The sequence below is a fragment of the Pseudorasbora parva genome, chromosome 19 (genome assembly GCF_024679245.1).
Source record: "Pseudorasbora parva isolate DD20220531a chromosome 19, ASM2467924v1, whole genome shotgun sequence".
NCBI classification, from domain to species: Eukaryota; Metazoa; Chordata; class Actinopteri; order Cypriniformes; family Gobionidae; genus Pseudorasbora; species Pseudorasbora parva.
In genome coordinates this window covers 35724705-35744941 of record NC_090190.1, presented here as the reverse complement: position 1 = coordinate 35744941, position 20237 = coordinate 35724705, and the positions used below count along the sequence as shown (strand labels likewise).

General features: G+C 38.3%; 1 protein-coding gene across 4 annotated transcripts in view; it reads right to left on the bottom strand.

Moving 5' to 3' along the window:
* Window positions 1-20237, bottom strand: part of LOC137047450 (glutamate receptor ionotropic, kainate 5) — a 134919-nt gene that overhangs the window by 29374 nt on the left and 85308 nt on the right. For all 4 annotated transcript variants that reach the window (XM_067425093.1, XM_067425095.1, XM_067425094.1 and 1 more), the window contains 8 exons: window positions 18849-19010; window positions 18117-18269; window positions 14454-14558; window positions 13954-14061; window positions 11773-11976; window positions 3153-3266; window positions 1426-1535; window positions 1131-1304 (listed from right to left, as the gene is read on the bottom strand). In XM_067425093.1, the coding sequence (XP_067281194.1) occupies window positions 1131-1304; window positions 1426-1535; window positions 3153-3266; window positions 11773-11976; window positions 13954-14061; window positions 14454-14558; window positions 18117-18269; window positions 18849-19010 (1130 nt within the window). The remainder of the gene's footprint in view (window positions 1-1130; window positions 1305-1425; window positions 1536-3152; window positions 3267-11772; window positions 11977-13953; window positions 14062-14453; window positions 14559-18116; window positions 18270-18848; window positions 19011-20237) is intronic.

Here is a 20237-nt window from a genome sequence, read left to right as displayed (position 1 = left end):
ATTCTGGGTTGGTACAAAAGCACAAAATAGAGAAATTCTGGAAAATCTCACCATTTAACAATCATATTCTAACACTAGAAAAAGTCTTTTTTATTTTCAGTTTTCATTTAAATTTTAGTTTGTTTTAGCCAATTTGTTATCTGCTATGACCCATCAAGGCATGGACTACACTAGAACCCTGAAGGTGTGCTATGTTAGCAGCAGATCCTTTAAGTCCTATAATTCGCTAGGTGGTGACCCCATGGATCTGGCTTGTTTGCACATCCTACAGACGCTCTATTGGATTAATTTGGAGGACAAGTCAACACCTTAAACTTGTGCTCCTCAAACCATTCCTGAAGCATTGTTGCTCTGTGGCTGGGCGCATTATTCTGCTGAAAGAGGCCACAGCCACCAGGGAATACCGTTTACATGAAAGGGTGTACATGGTCTGCAACAATGCTTAGGTAGTTGGTAAGTGTCAAAGTAACTTCCACATGGATGGCAAGACCCAAGGTTTGCCAGCAGAACATTGCCCAAAGAATCACACTGCCTCTGCCGGTTTGCCTTCTTCCCATAGTGCATCCTGGCGACGTGTTCCCCAGATAAGCGAGACCAGGCCACTTTCTTCAATTGCTCCGCCGTTCAGTTCTGATGCACCCTGACTGGTCTGCGGCTATGCAGCCCCATATGTAACAAACTGCGATGCACTGTGTATTCTGACACCTTTCTATCAGAACCAGCATTAACTTCGAGCAATTTGAGCTACAGAAGCTCATATGTCTGAACGGACCACACAGGCCAGCCTTCGCTCCCCACGTGCATCATTGAGCCTTGGCCATCCATGACTCTGTCGCCGGTTCACCACTGTTCATTCCTGGGACCACTTTTGATAGATACTGACCACTGCAGACCGGCAACTTCCCATAAGAGCTGCAGTTTTGTAGATGATCAAATATATAAACTAATAATATAGTATTAGTTTAGATAACAACAAAAACAATATTGTCACTCATATTCAATAAGCTTTTGGGTCATGTGTCCAGAACCAGCTTGTGGAGATGCTGTCTTAAAGTGTCTTTAATGCACATGAACACCTGCTGCATGGTATCTTACACCTCAAGGGAAGTGTGAACCATCCCCACACTCACCAAACACCACTGACACAGCGTGTGGACAGGGCCCGGGGCATGATCTCGGAGCCCTGCTGCATGAAACCACCGATCGGAAACCACAGGCTGTTCCCTAGTGTGTACTGATTCTCCAGGAGGTCCTTGCGTTCCCGCCAACACGGGAAGGGGTTGTACCACTCATATGGACTCAGCCTGATGGAGGGAGAGAAAAAAACAAAACAATGAAGACTACTGTTATCTCAGGAAGAACGCTGGACTGTGAATATAATGATATTCAAAATAGATTTGTGTGTATTGAGTGACAGTGTGGTACCTGGCAGCCAGGAAGAGTACACAGCTAACGGCCAGATAGGCTAAAAGCATAAAGAGCCAGACAGCAGGCGAAAAGGGATCCAAAAAGGAGAAATAGCCTGGCTTCCTGCCCTGTAGAAAGCACATAAACAATACAAACAATGCTTTCACCACTCCTACAGAATCTCAAAACAGCTGAAAGCTTTCACTGACACAACTGCTGTTTGTTATTGTTTCGTTTAGTGCAGCTTTTCATATGCAGAGATTTGGTAAAAGTTTGTTATTGATATGGACAAAACATTATACACAATTTTTCATTTATGCATTATGCATCAGGCAGGTGCTTTCATCCAAAGCGACTTACAATGCATTAAAGGTATGCATTTGATAAATTCATGTCTTCTAAGCGAACCAATGCCCTTAAACTTTTGTACCATGCTTTGATGTTTAAGCTACAATAATGCAAGATTTTCATGCAAGATTGTTAAATGTGACTATCCAACCAAACAAAAAGGGCCGCCTGTTGCCAACTCAGACAAGCAGTGCATAATGTCGCATTTGAATGTCTTACCCTGATTCACCATGTTAAACCTATAATAAGTGTTTATATTTTAGACCTGACAAGATTTTGCGGGAAATTGCACATGCGTCACTCGCCCGTGCATGTCTTGTCATATCCGTAAATAGAGAAAAGTTACTCTGGCTAAATGTCCAACCTCTGGGATTCACCCTTTAAAAAAAAACTATGAAAAGAGGATAGTCTGCTGGAAAAAAGATAAAGCGACAAAGCTTGTAAAAAAACGAGAATTAACATTGGCTTGGCTTTTCGGATATGCGAGAACTGAGGGATTTTAAATTTGTAAAATTGATGCGGGGATGGTGTTTTTATTACTCTACAGATAAGAAAGGTATTTTATTAACCAGATACATTGCCATGTAGTGTATTGTAAATTGCAATGCATTATCTATTGTGAAGGGTCATTTCATAATGATTGTTATATCCCTGTGATGGACTTTATTTTCAAGGAAGTACTTTGTCTGTTAAAGATAGCCTAGAAAGCAACACTCCGTTAGCTTACGAGCTGAAAAAAAACTTCTTATCAGGCCAATCACACCGTGTATAGAGTCGGTGGGCGGGCTTAACATAATGACGGCAGAGTTGTGACGGTTCCGCGTGCTACTTGAAAACAAAGAACTTGGCAAACGGCGGTCTTTCAAATCGGCTTTGGCTGCTACTCTGGAAGACTTGGAGTTAAGCTTTTCTTTGAGAAAAGAACAAAGAATGGCACTGAATTCATTCTTAAAAAAGGAAGATGTGTCCTGCGTTTTGCCGACTGGATACAGCAAAAGTGAATTTATCAACTAGCTCCTCTTCACCTTGTCTGTTCCTCTGGTTGGTTGTAGCGCTATCCTATTGGGTGCAGAGGGAGTTTGAAAGCCAACTGTTTACCCTCTATGTAAAGCTACAAAAACGTCTTTAGCTAGTCAGCTTGAGATCTTTTCCATCTAAATTGGTTACACCTCTTAAACCTAGTAGTGAACGTTTTATGAGCAGCAGGATAACATTCATCCGCACTTCCTCAAAATGCATGCAGCTTTGTTTTGTAGTGGCTTACAATATTACATAGTCAATGATAATAACAAAATAATTTTTATATATAAATACCAATGTAGTATACAATCACAATTCAGTGCATTATTGTGGATAATTACAATATACAAGAATTAAATAATTACGAAAACACTTACTATGTGGACGCGGTACAGGATACTGATTCCAAGGTTCATGAAAGGTTTGGAGAAATCTATGACCTTTTCCCTCTCTGATGTGATTGTAAATCCAGCCACTGCCAGATCTGCTTTCTGCAACAAATGGAGAGAAAGAGACAGAATTAGAAATACTTGTTTGATATAGTTCTCTCAGTCATTTTGCTGACTCATACAGCATATTCAGTAACCAAAATTACATTCAAGAGGTATTTGTCACCCATGATTTCCGATAATAGGGAGTTTTTTTAGATAAAGTACAAAAGTAAATACAGTGTAGATGATCTCAAACAGACATGAAACACAGCAAAAGCCACAAAAGTCTATTTAGATTTTTTTAACACAAAAATAAGTTTGTAGTGCTCTACTTGCGAATTATCTTATACAGAAAACCTTTAAAGATATGGCTGTCAACTTGCTGAGAAAAATCAAGCATTCTTAAAGACCTAATGCACAGTAAAACATTTTTAAAAAACACAACCTCTATAATCGTCCTGATAGATTTCTGGTATAGCTTCAGGATTTCTATTACAAACTGTTTCTTGGAGGAGTTTTACTGACAGATACTAACTACCAAACCCCCTCACTCTGGTGATAATTCAGTGATGTTGCTAAGCACTCATTAGCATACCGCTGTGTCAGTTGTACAATGCATGACGCGCACCAGGCATGTAATTTCGTTGCATGTTGTTTGTGCTCCGGGTGTGTTCACATGCTAAACATTGACCTTGGTTTCAAGAAGCACTCGAGAAGAAAAGCGGTTGACATTATCTGAAGTTCATTGATAAAGACACAGAGTGGCAGTGGAAAGAAAAAGGATATTTAGCAGAAGGAGAATGAGCAAAGAATTGAAAAAGGGAAAGTCAAGGCTGGACAGCTAGATGGATGAATGGACAGATAATAAAGGGATGTAAGTGCACTGGAAGAAGCCTGGGTTGATGGAAGAATTTGATATGAGAGTCCTTGGGTAAAAGGAAAGAGATTTATTTATTACGGGGAAGGAGAGAGAGAAAAACAGGGCTAAAGAGTGGAAAAAAGAAAGAGAGAGGGGGAGAAATAAAGTGGTGGTCCTTGAGAGAAGAAAAAGATGCTTGTATGAGAAGAGGTGATGAGGGATGGTTAAGAACAGAGAGTTGGTAAAAAGAAGGCTTCCAGCAAGGACACAGGGAATATTGTGCCCTTGAGAGACGAAGAGAACGGGGGTTATGGAATGAAAAATGAAAGGGGAGAAATTATAAAAGCACAAGAGGGAAAGTTCCTGAGGAAGGAAATGCGCAATAATGAATAAAAAACCTTGGTGTGGCATTATTTTGGCCTTTTTCTTTCCATCCTCCTCGAGGGAGAAGGGGGCGACAGTGCTAGGGAGTAACTATTGTAACAGTAGTGACTACTAGGGATGCAACAATACAGTTAGTCACTGTGTTTTTGTTTTGCTTCTTTTATGTTCTTAGGTGACAGGAACATAAAGTTATTAGTAATACTCTTTTTTTTTACTTAAAAGACTTGAAAAACCTTACTTAAACTTAACTTTACTTAAAAACCTTGTACACATTCCTAGTGTATTGTATGATATAAAATAAATATATATAAAGATTTACAGTGGCAACTCAGAGCTGTACAGTATAGTATTTAAATATGAAACTGAATGAATAAATGTAGGCTAAAATTAAAGGTGTCATGAACTGGATAAAAAAACTGTTCAACCAATGACGTTTGTGTGGTTTTTACATTCAAAAACATCTCTCCAAAACGCTGGGTTTTGATGGGCGTGCCCCACTGGAGACTTGAAAGTAAACGCCCACGGCAAGGATTGGATATAGATTTGCATATTTAATGAGCTTTTGCTCCACTGTTCAGTTCAGTTCACATGAGGGAGGGGTTGATTTGAAAGCGTCAACCGGGATGAATCTCTCACAGGGCTCGTAAACGGCTCGTAAACAAACACAATGATTTATTTCTCATCCACCCACGATTGATTGGACTATTATTTCTCTATTACATGATCCGCACAATCTGTGCACTGTAAAAAATTATTTAGAAAAAAAGTTACCTGGTTGCCTTAAAATTTTGAGTTCATTGAAATTAAAATTTTGAGTTAATACAATGAACATTTTTTGAGATTCGACAACCTTTATTAAAATATTATTAAAAGTTTTTGTAATCATATTGGGTAATTGTGTGTGTTTTATTTCTGATGACACAGTGAAACATGCCAAATTGCGCTATTTTCATGATTTATCAATTTTTTATGTGGTTCAGATACAATAATATTTTGAGTTTCTATTTATTAAACAAATTTCCTTCATTGTATCAACTCAAATTTTTAATTTCAATAAACTCAAAATTTTAAAATTATTGCACAATCAAATCAAAATTATTGCACCATTCCTGTCGGATCCAATATAGAAGGCACAACATTGTGTCTGCAAATCCAGCACTTGAGGCTTGTTTACAAGCGATTCCACAGTGAAATGAAGCGAGCACACAAATGTTCTTCCCCACTTGAGCTGGAACTTCATTAAAAATAAATGAAGTATCACACATTCCTAATATTAGGATCCAAAGGAAGTTTAAGCAGCGACTGTGTTCTTCCACGATATCTTGCTATCTTCTTCAATGTGTTTATTGCTGCTGGCTAGGGTGATCCGATGAGTCGGTGGGCGGGGCTACTGAATTACACGTGTTTATTATTCTGTAGAGGCGGTGTTTCGCCACTAGATTTTTATTTATTTAACAGGGCCCATACACAACCCAAATGTGGTGCCAGAGTTAGCTAAAATAGCTAATTTGCATCTGCGGTATGCAGATGACGTCAGGAAGAAGAACACAATCTTTTTCTGGGCCTGGTGTCTATAAAAGCTTTTCTTTGACTAACAAGGACGTTTTCAGCTCTGAAACTTAAAGGTTAATCTTATATTACCATTAACTTTTATATATCAAAAGCTCAAGTGAAAGTTGATTTCTCAATTCATCACCCCTTTAAAACTACATAGTCTTCAATATACAATATACATTGATTAAAAGCTACTGTATTATTACTTTATTCAAGAGCAGTGAGTGATTTTCTCTTTGTCAGTTGTTTTTATTAACATAATTTTATCCTTTAAGTCCTGTAATAATATATATATATATATATATATATATATATATATATATATATATATATATATATATATATATATATATATATATATATATATATATATATATATATATATATATATATATATAAGACAAAATGCAAAAAAATAAATACATTAAAATTCACACTGTGCTTCACATGGAGCCTCAGGAGACTCACAACATTTGTTTAATTGATCAGTTCATAAAATAGTACAATATAATCAGGGCTTGACATTAACTTTTTTGCTCACCAACCACAGTGGCTAGTTCTAAAAATACTAGGAACAATTTTGACATTGATACCATGGGCAAAAACTGCCATATTGATATTTTAAAGGGGTGCCTCTTTTTACAAGCTGTATCTGTATGTCCCCAGAGTGTATGTGAAGTTTTTGCTAAAATTGTCCTCAGATAATTTTTACAGCATGTTCAAATTGTCGGTTTCTGAGGGTGAGCAAAAACGCAACGTTTTGTGTATGTCTCTTTAAATGCAAATGAGCTGCTGCTCCCGTCCCCCCTTCAAGCAATTGATTAGCATGTTCTGTCATGATAATCGATAAATCTCTCATGTTGGAACTGTTGTAAAATGCCTTCAGAGTCAGAGAATATATGCTGCATGAAGATAGAACGGGTATAGTTTCATCTTGCTTTTATGACATGCTGTTGAATTTGTGTTACGTACTGAATAGACTCCTAAATGTGCTCTACTACAACAACTCTTCCTCTTCTCAACATGGAATTTGTTGCTTGTTCCAGGGGCAGGGTTTATGTCAATTTTAGGGTTAATGATAGCCTAGAAATCTAGACGCACCCTAGCGGCAGCAAATTTAATTTGCCCGCAAGTGTCGTCTAGGAACTCTCAATACCATTCTGAGCTGTATTCCTCAGAATCTGGACGGCCCAATCACATCATGTATAGAGTCGGTGGGCGGGGCCATAATGACAACGGCCGAGTTCCGTTTGCGTGCTTCTAGAAAACACAGAAACTGGCGAACGGCGGCGGTCTTTCGAATCAGCTTTGACCGCGACTCTGGAAGACTTGGAGTTAAGCTTTTCTCTGAGAAAAGAACAAAGAACGGCACTGAAGTCATTCTTAAAAAGGGAAGATGTATTCGGAGTTTAGCCGACCGGATACGGCGAATGTTTAATCAGTCAGCGAGCTCTGCTTCACCTTCGTTGCTCTGGTTGGTTGTAGCGCTATCCTATCGCGTGCAGAGGGAGTTTGAAAGACAACCGTTTATCCCGCCCCTCGGATTGAGCCCTGTCTATGGCGAGTTTCCAGACCAAACATCTTGATGTGGGTCTGGCTTGTCAGGCTAGGTTAATGATGTCACTAACCAGTAAATAAGCTTGTTGTAGTCACTACCAGCAGTTTGTTGTAGTCCTTAATGTTTTAGCATGACAATGTTAGACTTAAGGTTAGGAATAAGCTGGTGTGTTCCGAAACAAAGAAAACAAACATTTAGGTAACACATTTAGGAGAAATAAGCATTCAAAACGTACAGTTTCTCACTTCTGTTAAAATGAATCACAGATTTTGATGACACTATTGCAGACTTTATCTTCTGTCCAATCAAATGCTCTCTAGAATCTGAAGCGTACCACCCCCTACACTATAAATACATGCTGAAGCTGCGGCTGAAATCGGTCACCTGTTCACACATTTAGTATTTTCTACATGGTCAATGGCACACTACACATGCGATAGGAAACGATTCAGACATGTAAGGTTTTCAGTTGAGGCAAGTGTGGTTTCACATAGGTACATACACACACCAACGGCACTGATCTAGTTAGACTAGAGACACGAGAGCACAGAGCAGATCATATGCGCGAGCCGGCGCAGAGAACAAATCATATCGGACTCATTTAAATTCTGCACAGAATGCTGTATTTCAAAGAGATATGGAGGAGATTATAATGAGAAACAGTTAGAGATTAGGGGGAAACCATGGCTTCACCAAACAGAAAGGCTTTAGCCAAACTGTAATATTAAATGGTTACTTCAGCAATTTAGCATATGCCATTTTTTATCAGTAGAAACCTAGGAGAATTTTCGAATGCACGAATGCCGCGGACGCGATCGTAATCTGACTCCTGCTGCATTTGTGCTGTGACACTCAAACGGCTCTCTCACATTATATTGAACAGTGTTCAGTTTTTAATTGTAGTGTCTGTTCTCAGACTGAACTAATTTTATGAAAATGAACGCGGTGTGGAAGTAATCCAGTAATCCAGTAGCGGCGGCTTTGGAAGTGGGCACCAAATCAAGCGCATTCTGGAAGTTGTTGCCTTACATCCCCATGAGACAAAAATACATTTTCTGCCTTTTCTCAGTCTAGAAGACACCAAATTCAAAAATTATTTCACATTTCTACAACATTAATGACCCAGTTTATATACAAAGCTTAATGCTAAACCACTCAAGTAACCCTTTAACAAAATGCTATTGGCTGTTTCAAAAAAGTGGAGGAGCTGCTAAGAGTTGGAGCCATTTAAGAGCAAATTATGTCAACACATAGAATAATGCTGTGCATTTCAAGGCACTTCAGTGAGCCTTTAAGCGATTTCTTTAAAAGAAAATATCTCCCTTTGCTTTGAACTTTGAGTGCTGTAACTTTGCAATTGTTGTAAAAACAGCAACATTCCACACTAACTAAAGTTAAAACAGTTAATAATCCGCCACCCCTTCTCATAATTTAGCAGCAGATATATTATACTGCTGTCACTTTAAGACCTGGCCCACAGATCCATTATACTGTTACACATGAGCAACTGTTTATGTTCACACAAAACATAACTTTGTTTAAGTGACTACTCGCCAAGTGTGTCTTTTTACTGTTTAAGTGCAATAAGTAGTGAAAAAGAACTCAGTTTAGTACTGAGTGGCAGCTTTATGTGTGTGCACGTTGGTTGTGATCACAAAATCTGCAGGAATGAGTCAAAATATGTGCTTAATTTTGTTTTCACTATAAAAAATTATTATTAAAAAAATAAGTTACCTGGTTGCCTTAAAGTTTTTAGGTAATTGAAATAAAAAATTTGAGTTAATACAATGATCATTTTTGAGAATCGACAATCTTTATTCAAATATTTTTAAAAGAGTTAAGCATATGTGGTAATTTTGTGTATTTTATTTGTGATGACAGTGAAATGTATCAAATTGTGCCATGAATTGTTTACATGATTTATCATTTTTATTTGGTTCAGATACAATAATATTTTTAGTTTTTATTTATTAAACCAATTTCCTTCATTGTATCAACTCAAGTTTTTAATTGCAATAAACTCAAATTTTTAAGGCAACCAGATTACTTACTTTAAGCTAAACCAACATTTTTTTTTACAGTGTTGTAATCAAGGCACAGTGTAATGGAGAGTTTGCAAAGAGACTTTTGTTGAAAGAAGAAGCAGCCTACCGTATTACATCACAAGTAAATGATTTCAGAATGAATCGTATGTAAATGATGGTTTTATACAGATAATGCTTATTAAATTGTGCAAAAGCATGTGGGCATTGATACTTGTTCTTATGACAAGTTTTAAAGGTCCTGTTCTTCGCGATTCCATCTTTCAAACTTTAGTTAGTGTGTAATGTTGCTGTTAGAGCATAAATAATACCTGTAAAATTATAAAGCTCAAAGTTCAATGCCAAGCGAGATATTTTATTTAACAGAAGTTCCCTTTCAAAGCCTACAGCGAACGGCCGGTTTGGACTACAGCAGGAAGTGCAGGGATGTAATGACGTCACTAGAACCGTTTGTTGACTAACCCTCCGCCCACAAGAACACGCAAAATAGGGGGCGTGGTCTTGTTGCTCTCCCACATGGAGAAGAGCGCGCATTCAGCGCTTGCATCTCCCCGTTATGGTAAGAGGCGGGACCTTTCCGGGCAAAATGCGCTAAGTTGCTGTCCAATCACAACACGGGAAGCGCTGGCCCAATCAGAACTCGTTACGTGTTTCTGAAGGAGGGACTTCATAAAACAAGAAATCATCAGGCCGTTTTTAGGACAGAGGGAACAGCGCTGTACAGATAAGTAAATTGTGTGAAAAATACTGTGTTTTATTACACGCGAAACATGAACTCATGTTATATTGCACACTGTAAACATAATCAAAGCTTCGAAAACACGCGAAGAACGGGACCTTTAAAGGAGCCGCCCCGTGAAAACTGATCATATTAGACAGCAGAACAGAATGAAGGTTAAAAATAATCATTTTTCTGCATACATATTTGTTTTACATGCAAAAATTTTTATTAATATTATAAGTGAACCTCAAGGAACATATTAAAATAATATGAAGTCTTTAAAATCATGAGTAGCTTGTAGCTTGTCAAGCAAAGTACTTTTCCTAACACTAGAGGTGATAAATAGCAGTTCATTCTGCAGTTCAAAAAACCTCAAGTGTACCCCAGATATCTCTCAATCTGCTTAATTACTGCCTAATTGATTACTGAGAGATAGCTTTGTAAACCGCATTCAAAGGGTGTCATCAAATGCTAGTGTCAAGGAAGAGCTCAAGTGTGGGTCCATGGAGAGAAAGATGTGTGTGCAAACAGTTTACATACACAACATGCCAACATGTGACCACTGTGTATACTAGCTGCAGCAGCTGTAATGGTATAGTGTCATGGAATAAGTAGACACAGAAGGAACTGATTAGTGTATGTGTGTGTGTGTATGTGTGTGTGTGTGTGTGTGTGTGTGTGTGTGTGTGTGTGTGTGTGTGTGTGTGTGTGTGTGTGTGTGTGTGTGTGTGTGTGTGTGTGTGTGTGTGTGTGTGTGTGTGTGTGTGTGTGTGTGTGTGTGTGTGTGTGTGTGTGTGTGTGTGTGTGTGTGTGTGTGTGTGTGTGTGTGGTGGCATATTTCAAAAGGATTTTGCCGAGACCTGCCCACACTGGGGTTAATTGAATGGCACTACCGTTCTTATTACTGCCGTCATTATTTTTAGCATTCGTGCGAATAGCGCTAATATCTGTAATCATTGCTCTAATGGAAACATCAGCTGGCAACAGTCCAGTGTTGAAATCCTGCTAGCTGCACTCAAACATGCGGACATATAAAAGGCTCTTGCAAATCTGAATAAAAAGCTCATTTTCAGAGTTGTGTTGTGGCTTTATCAGGAGTACAAAATTATTAAACATGATTAGAACATTAATGTTTTAATGAATGAACATACAATTACATTTAACTGAATTAAGTGTATTTGAAGCCTTGCTTTTGCCAAATATAAATCATTGTTCATATAGATTATTTGAACATATTGGTGCATTTGATCATATTGCTATTGCTGCAGTTTTATTAAGACAATAAGCCACTTAAGGCATGTGCCGTTTCAATGGAGATAAAAGAAGTAAAGCCTGCATTGTAAAAGCCCAATTGCTTCACTGAAGCTGAATGTGACTGGAAAGCGTCTCTGATTTTACACAATGTGTCCACAGAGCTTAATTATGGACATGTGTGCAGGCATGCATACCCTGTTGATTAATTCCCCCACCATGCCAGTCCATGACCCATTAGGTTCTGGAGCTCCATACAGGCCGTCATCCACCAGCTTGATCCGGAACGAAAACTTCAGTATGTCTGCCAGCTCCCGCAGCATATCCACACAGAATCCCTCGTACTGATCGTTACCATGAAGGTCCTGGTAGTTTGCCTTGCGCATCACGTATGGATTCTCCTATAAAACAGGATGAAGGTAACATTTAAAGTTGTAATATTCCACTCTAAATTTCCATACAGTGAAGCACCATAAACCTTAAAGTCAATAGCCATACAGTGGAAGTGGCATTTTGATTGCTGTTAAGCCATGAAATGGCAGTAAAATCCAGTGAAATGGTGCTTTCTTGGCCTTGACATGTGAAAGTACTTTTTTTGGCTGCAGCTTCTTGGATTGAAGGTATTATATCTTTTAAATCTATTATATCAGTGTGATGTTGCCTGTGGATAACGTACCTCTTTTCTTTTTTTTGCAAGCACATGATGCAAATAAGATTGTTAATAATGAAAGGATGACTTGTGGTTGTTGTTTTTTTAAATGCAGTAAGCTATTTTAAAGCAATTAGTAAGATACATTTTTATGTTATAAGGAATTGCTTAAATGTGTTTGTTGCCTGGAAGCAAAATTATATGACAGTGGAATGAATAACAGTGCAGTGAATATTGATGCAATCAATAGCTGTGTCTCATTTCAGAAGGCTTCGTCCTCCGGAGGTCGCATCTGAAGGCTGCATACGTCATAAGGCCGTCTCATCTCAAAAAAGTGAGCAGGACACTCCAAATGCGACCTCCGAATGAGTCCTTCTTTTACAGGATTTCGGAGTGTGCATGAGGTGTAGTAGCCTTCGTGGCTGGAGATAACCCACAATTCTTTGCATCGGCGTTAACAACCGTCATAAATATTTTTTTATATTACATGAAAAAAACTGCACCACTGCCAGATATACATGCGAGAGTAGGTGTGGTGTTTAAAATGTAAGTTCAAGCTTGTTTTCGTTTTTTAAGCTCTATTACCTCAAACAGATAGTTGTGGTTAACAGGATTACAACGCTTTAGTGCTTTTTAAACGTTTAGAACAGTACATTGCTGTCAAGACAAGAAACATTTCATAGTCATTTTCAAGTTATAAATAATTTTCATTCATATAAACTGGCGTGAGTGCGCAACAAGGCTGAACATGTTGGCCTAGCAACGTGATACTTCCTGCCTGTGTGTCCTACAAAGGACGTCTCGCTTAATTCTGACTGAGGACACTCCGTATACTGCATCCTACACAGGACGTGTCCTCCGGAGGATGCAGCCTTCGAAATTTACCGAAACGAGACACAGCTAATGAAGGTACTATTAAAATATTGCAACTAGTATATATTTTTCATTTAATTTGCCTATTCACTCTACTTTCATAATGGGACAGAACGAAACAGGACATTCAATGGAAAAAAATCCATCTAAAATTGACTGAATGTTGAGAAGTAGGCATTCTATAGCCGAATGGAAGCAGACTGAAAGCTGGCTTAGAAATTGTTGCTAAAAGCAAAGATTGTTAACATCAACTTGTTTAAAAGCATTCAAAAGCGTGAGCTAGAACAATGTGCACTGATGTTTTTATCACAGTAAGACTGGGAAAAGGCATTAAAGAAAATGAAATAATTTGTTTTGATTGGATGTTGACTTTAACATTACATTCATAATTGCATTCAATAGAGGAATGTTGGTTTGCTCAAACTGTAAGGACAATTTATGATGGCAAAAGTGAGTCTAGTTTGAGATTGTCAAATTGGAATCTTCAAAGCCCTTCATACAATTACAAACTCAAGAAACAACATTATTACACTGTGTAAGCAAGCAAGGCTTCAGACTTCCTTATATTCTCTCTGCTTTAAATCTTACTAATATTTGTAGTGTCCACAATAACATTTAAGAAACATTAATGTCAAATTGGGTTTGAAGAAGAGCTGTTTTAAAAAGACTTTACTTAGTCATGTGCAATATTTGAATCTGCAGAGCTTGTACCAGTGAGTGCCAAATCTGTTAAAGCCCTATAATTCACAATTATCTCTTACATACTGGTCTGAAATGCTCAAAAGTTCTTTATTCAAGTGCTGCCAAATCCACAAAGCCATGAGCATCATAGAGCCATATCTGGAGAAGTTCTTACCAGAATTGTGGTGACGGTGAGTGTCTTATTGGCTAACGTCACAGATGTGTTGATGTCTAAAGACGTGGAGTTCATAGCCAACGTGTTATTGGAGTACCAGACACCAATCTGCACATGTCAAGTAAAAAAAATATAGAGAAGATGCTTCACTACAAAGATTAAGCACAGTTTGAACAACTAACATGAACAAATCTGCGTTACATGAACAAAATAATATAAAATTATTTGTGACCCATTTGAAAACATGTTTGATCTAGCAAAGGGGAAACCGGCAGGAATAAACGAGTTCAGTGAATAAGACGAGAGGATGAAGGAGAGATAAAAGAGCATGAAGCGAGGGATCAATACTATGATCAATATGAGAGGAGTGAAGTGGTGATTACTCCAGCTACCACCCATTCATTAGACCTCACAACCTTTCTTGTGATTCCGGATAAAATCCGGAGTTGGTGTTCATGAGAGTGCGTTTGTGTGTGTGTGTGTGTGCATGCGTGCGTTACCTCTTTGTGACCCCCCTTGAATTTCTCAAGAATACGCAGCGTGTAATTGGTCCTCTGGCCTTTGCTGTTAAACTCTACGCGGCCTGTTAGGCCATCATACTCTACCTAAAATGAAAGAGAGAGAGAGGGAGAATTTAAACCAAGGGTAACAAACAAGAATGACGAATGGTGTTAATTTTGACCTACAATATTATGGCAGAAATTATAGCACAGGCGGAGAAAAACAGAGACAGCCAGAGGACAATTGAGAGGAAAACTTTGAGATGATTAAGAAAGTTAAGGTGAAGTGTCATTTCTGCTCCACCGGCATCCCCAATTGCAATTGCAAAAATAATGACCGTTTTCATTATTATTGGCAAGTGAGGTAAACACTAGGAGTTATGGAGACAAACCGAAAATGGAGGACGAGAGGAGGTGTGGAGATGGTGCCAAATGGAATGGTGAGATGATGGAGTGATGGGCAAACTGCAAAACAGAAGGAGGGACACAATGAATGAAAGACCACACTTGTGTCTAGAGAAAACAAACATAGTCTATAATGTCACGGTTTATAATAGCTGCATTAAAATGATAAAATACGAGCAGAACTTCAGACAGGTTGCGATAAACAATGGACATCTGGTGTTAAGGACACGGTTATAATTGCTCTGAAACTAATGCCAGTTGTAAAATTACTGTGGCTGAGCATAATCATTACAGAGGACGTAAAAGTCATTTGCATTGGTCACCATCAGTGCCGTCAATGGAGTCAATGGAGACGGTTGTCCCGGTCTCTGTGAAAAGGGCGGCCCAAGCTACTTGAGAAAAACAAATGCATTTATTTGAAAAATGACATTTATTTGTGCTATAAATGGTGCTGTGAATTGACTGGTGCTGTAAATTGACTGGTACTGGTAAATTGAAACAATTAATTATAATAATTGTATTTTATTTCTTTCTTTAGTAATTTATTAACTACTATTTTAATTATGTATTATTTAGAATTTTTATTTTTACAATTCATTTGGTTCATTTACTGTTGTCATTGCTGTTTTCTGCATAGATTCACAGTGCTGAACTGTGTTAAATGTTTCTTGATGGTGTTAAATGATGCACAACAATACTTACTCAATGTACAATAACGCATTAGTCAAGGTTTATATTTATTGCGGAGTAAATTGAAAAGCAACCATCATAAACTCTTGTATATCGATGCCAAGGGGAAAGATAACAAAGACATTTTTCTATGGAATAACATGCACTGATGAATTGTGGGCAATGAGACCAGAAACGTGTGCTGTGAAAGTAGATAAGGTCAATTTAAATTTCATGTTGACTTTAACAGAGCTTATAAAAGCCAATAAGCAGTTGAAGGCAGAATCCCAACAACATAAAAACCAGATTAAAATGGGCTTCCACAGCTCAGAGACGACACACACTTCAAAGTGACATACAGTAACAACAGCCATAAAGACTAAACACTGCGCTGAGTCTGAAATCGAATACTCTCTGGAGTAGCTACTTATTTTGATTAAGTAATCACAACCGTTAAAACACGATTTCATATTAGTAACTTTAGCAAGTGTGTAATGTTAATGTTTGGGGGGGGGGGGGGGGGGTATTGCTGTGGAGAAGAGTTGTTGTGGTATAGTTAGTAGGCTGGAGTGTTGTTGCCGCAATGCTGACGAAACGCTGTAATTTTAATCTGGATTGCAGGTGCACTTTGTTCAATGAGGGACGGGGGAGTTAGGGATTGATGGTTCAAATTTATTTTTAACTCTGCCCCTCATAATCATTACTCAAATCTCACTCTCTGTGCTGCACATTTTACGAAAGAATGCTTCCACAATCGTTGCGAGTTCAACGCAAGATTCGCACAACGGCTTGTCCTGAAAGAAGGAGCAGTTCCAACTTTAAAAGGCCACAACCTGTAAGTATGATTTATTTTTCGTCTGTGTGTTTTCCTGTAATATTTTGTATTATTAATTGTACGTTATAGCAAGGAAGTAAACAAATGACAACGGTGTTTGGCTCTGCAAACCAGTTTGTTAAATGCTTATTCTTACTTAACGTTATCCAACAAACACCTAATGTAAACACCTAAATCTCAACAGGAACTTGCTTGGAATTAGTGTAAATTATTCTTTGATTAGAGCTTTTATGTATTGTTTATCTACATGTTTATTTATCTGCAGGAATGCTAAACATTCTGTTCTGTGTTTGATTTGGCTACTATAGTAAAGTCAATGTTTAGTGTTCGTTTTAGGTTAATAGTTATTGCGACAGATATTTGGCTATAATCGTTCTAAAAATACAAAAGGTGCCATTCGGTAGCGATCACTATAGATCCACAGTCTTTACAGACTACCGGTAAAGGTAAAACGTCCACTAGGCCACTAACCAATCTGAGCCCATCGTGTATTTTTGACGGACTGGCTTCATAGAACCCGGAAGCAGTGTAGAATAAAGGTAGCCTGTATGCCAGCCGAACTTAGCCCCGCCCACAATTTTTTTAGGACGGGCAGTTCGCTCTGGCCTTGCTCCATAGAGGAGTAATTATCCCCGAACAGAAACTGTTCGGACCAATGAAATCATCAGGGCGGGCTTTAGACGATGATGGACAGATGATCAACAGTAACGTAATCATGCACGTCATCAAAGGGGCTTGGATTATATTTTTTCGAATCCTAAACGGAGAGCTTGTTTATATATGCATTCACCTTCACAATTTCTCTCAGAAATGATGATCATGTTGGGTAAGTACTCTGTGTATCATTAAATTATTTAATTTTTTTACAACACCGGCAAAGATCGTTTATTCCAGCCTGATTTCAGCGCGCATGCAGACAGGGTTGCCAAGTTTTTACAACAAAACCCGCCGACTACTAGGCCTAAACAATAGCTTCTCGGGGGGTTCTCCGGGGGAAAAATAGCATTTGGGGGGTAAAATGTGTGTTATTTTGGCAAGGTTGCCTGCTAAAATTCGTACTCATGGGTCTATATATCACATAATAGTTGCTTCAACCCGTAGACATAGAAAACAACCCACGGGGGAAAAAAGCGGACTTGGCAACACAGTGCAGTTGAACTCTGTTGACATTTGACAATGCGTTGCTTCGTTGCTCTGATTGGTTGTAGGTCTATCCAATCGAGATCTTTCCTGGTTCGGTTGAAACACGCCCCATAATCACAGCCCAATGGAGCAGTTTCAGACTCATATTCTGACTAGAATTGAAGCATGAACACATGTTACAGTGCACCCCACCAACACAATCAAGCCTTCAAAAGAATGTGCTTTACCACCCCTTTAAAAAAATATGTTCTCTTTAGTATGAATGTGTGTAGTGAATATAATCTGGTCGTACTACATTCACCATGTTGTCATTATCATGTGACCTACATGCATCAGTTACATCACTTCACTGCCATTCACAAATCCTCTCCCGTGGCCTCATGATAGTAAAGTGTCCATCGTATACGCACTTCAGAATCTCGCCGGAAGAAGTAGGTCATCCGGGTACTTTTTGCCTACTCTTTTGTGAATACTGTGAATTTATTACCCTTGTGACATTTTTCACCTAAAATATAGTAAGGAAGTATGTGATTCCGGATGCAGCCTAAACATTAAAGCCAAAAAATGCATCAGAAAATGGCTGACACCGGGGTAGCCATGGTGACAAGTACCATGCGCAGGTAGTTCATGAGACTGGTGCCGTGCTGCCAGATGAGTGAGGAGGTGCAACTCAGAGGCTTCACTCCGATCTCCTGACTGCGGTTCAGCTCTCGCACTGCTCCAACCACCACATGCACTGCATCGAACATCAGCGCAGATGACAACTATGGGTGGAGAGAGAGCATAAATGAAACGAGACGAGAGAGACACCAAAGAGAAGACAGAAAGACGGTGGAGAAAGAAGAAGAAAACTAGAATAAAGGAATGTAGAATTGAGAAAGACAGCAAATGAGGTCATTAGGGGGACAAGGAGACTTCACGTCTCTTAGGGCCCTACAGCAACTGTCTTCCTCCTGAACGTCTAACAGAGATTCCTAAATTACATTGTGTGGCGCGCATCCTATTTGGACACATTTTAAAAAACCTTCTGGCAGAAATAACGACTCATTATTCCATTGAGTTTGTACGGTTTAAAGTTTGCAAATCTCAGCAAAATCTGGTTTAAATAATGAAGTGAAATGTCAATCAAATTATGGAGGCCCTTGGAATCTAAAAAGCATTTTTAAATGCTAACTCAACTAAATGATATACATCTCCTGACAGATGTGGTTTTAATTGTTTGATTTAAAAAATGTTAACAATATAATAACCTCTCAATCGTAAAGTAACACAGCAAGTATACCTGGATAGACTGAATTGCCTCCCAGAGTAACATATTTGTGAGTTATAATGTCATGTCTCACCGCTGGACCAGGGTAGGGGCTAAGGTCACAACCTTCCCTCCATGACAGGTTTAGACTTCTGATGAACTCCAGGTAAAAGGGATGACTGCTGTTCAACATGGAGAAGCCAACTATATTTGACTGATCATCTACCACATCATCCAACCTCAACAGAGGGAAATCCTGAAAGAGAGAGCGAGACTTAACTAGTACTGTGGACACACAATATTGTGGTTTTGGCAGTGAGAAATACTTTAACCACTCACCTAACTAACTTTAACTTTTAAATTCTTGGTAATTACTTAAATGAACACCAGTGCCAATGAGTGTGTTACACTAACAGGCAAAGGCCTGGGCCTGGGCCTATACGTATCGTCCCGCCCCCCGCTTACTCTGATTGGCTCATTTGCCATTCATAGGTGTATACACTGTAAAAAAATATTTAGAAAAAAAGTTACCTGGTTGCCTTAAAATTTTGAGTTCATTGAAATTAAAATTTTGAGTTAATACAATGAACATTTTTTGAGATTCGACAATATATTAAAATATAGTTTTTGTGTGTGTTTTTATTTCTGATGATGCAGTAAAACATGCCAAATTGTGCTATTTTCATGATTTATCAAAATTTTTATGTGGTTCAGATACAATAATATTTTGAGATTCTATTTATTAAACTAATTTCCTTCATTGTATCAACACATTTTTAATTTCAATAAACTCAAAATTTTAAGGCAACGTTGCTTACTTTTAAACCAACGAAAAACCAACAAAAAATGTTTACAGTGTATATATATATAGTGCTTGACCCGTGCATGACATGTTACAGTTACAGACAAACAAAACTGTAAAAGAGAGGTGTCTATGTCCACACAAATAAGGTTGAGCTCAATCTAGAGCAGACTTAATCTGAGGTAAATGCAGGTGTTTTTAACTCGTTATGTCCGTGTTGTCTACTAGACTTATTACAAGTTCAGATTTAGTTTATTGTGAAACAGTTGAATTAAAAGAATCTTTTCAAAAAATTCGGTCACGAAACGAATCACAATATTTGACCGCGGGGGGCTGTGAGATTTTCGGATACAACAAATAAATAGTCAAAATGTGATGTTTTCCAATCGATTTTTGGTCGCACCTGAAATGAACTAAAACATCGCTCATTCAAGGCCATGCATTTATTGTCTGCCAGTCAGATGCGATTTCGTTCTTTAGAGACTCATGGCAAGAAGCCTATAGGCTATATATAAAGTTCTTGATTTCGTCACTTTAAAAGAACGGATTATTTATCTGAAATAAGTGTAGCAAAAAGTCTGATATGCTTTACAGTTAAGAAAACGAAAGCTTCATACACGCATAAATAGCTATAATAATAACATGGCAGACACATTGCAGTGTCATTTAGTTATCAAACTG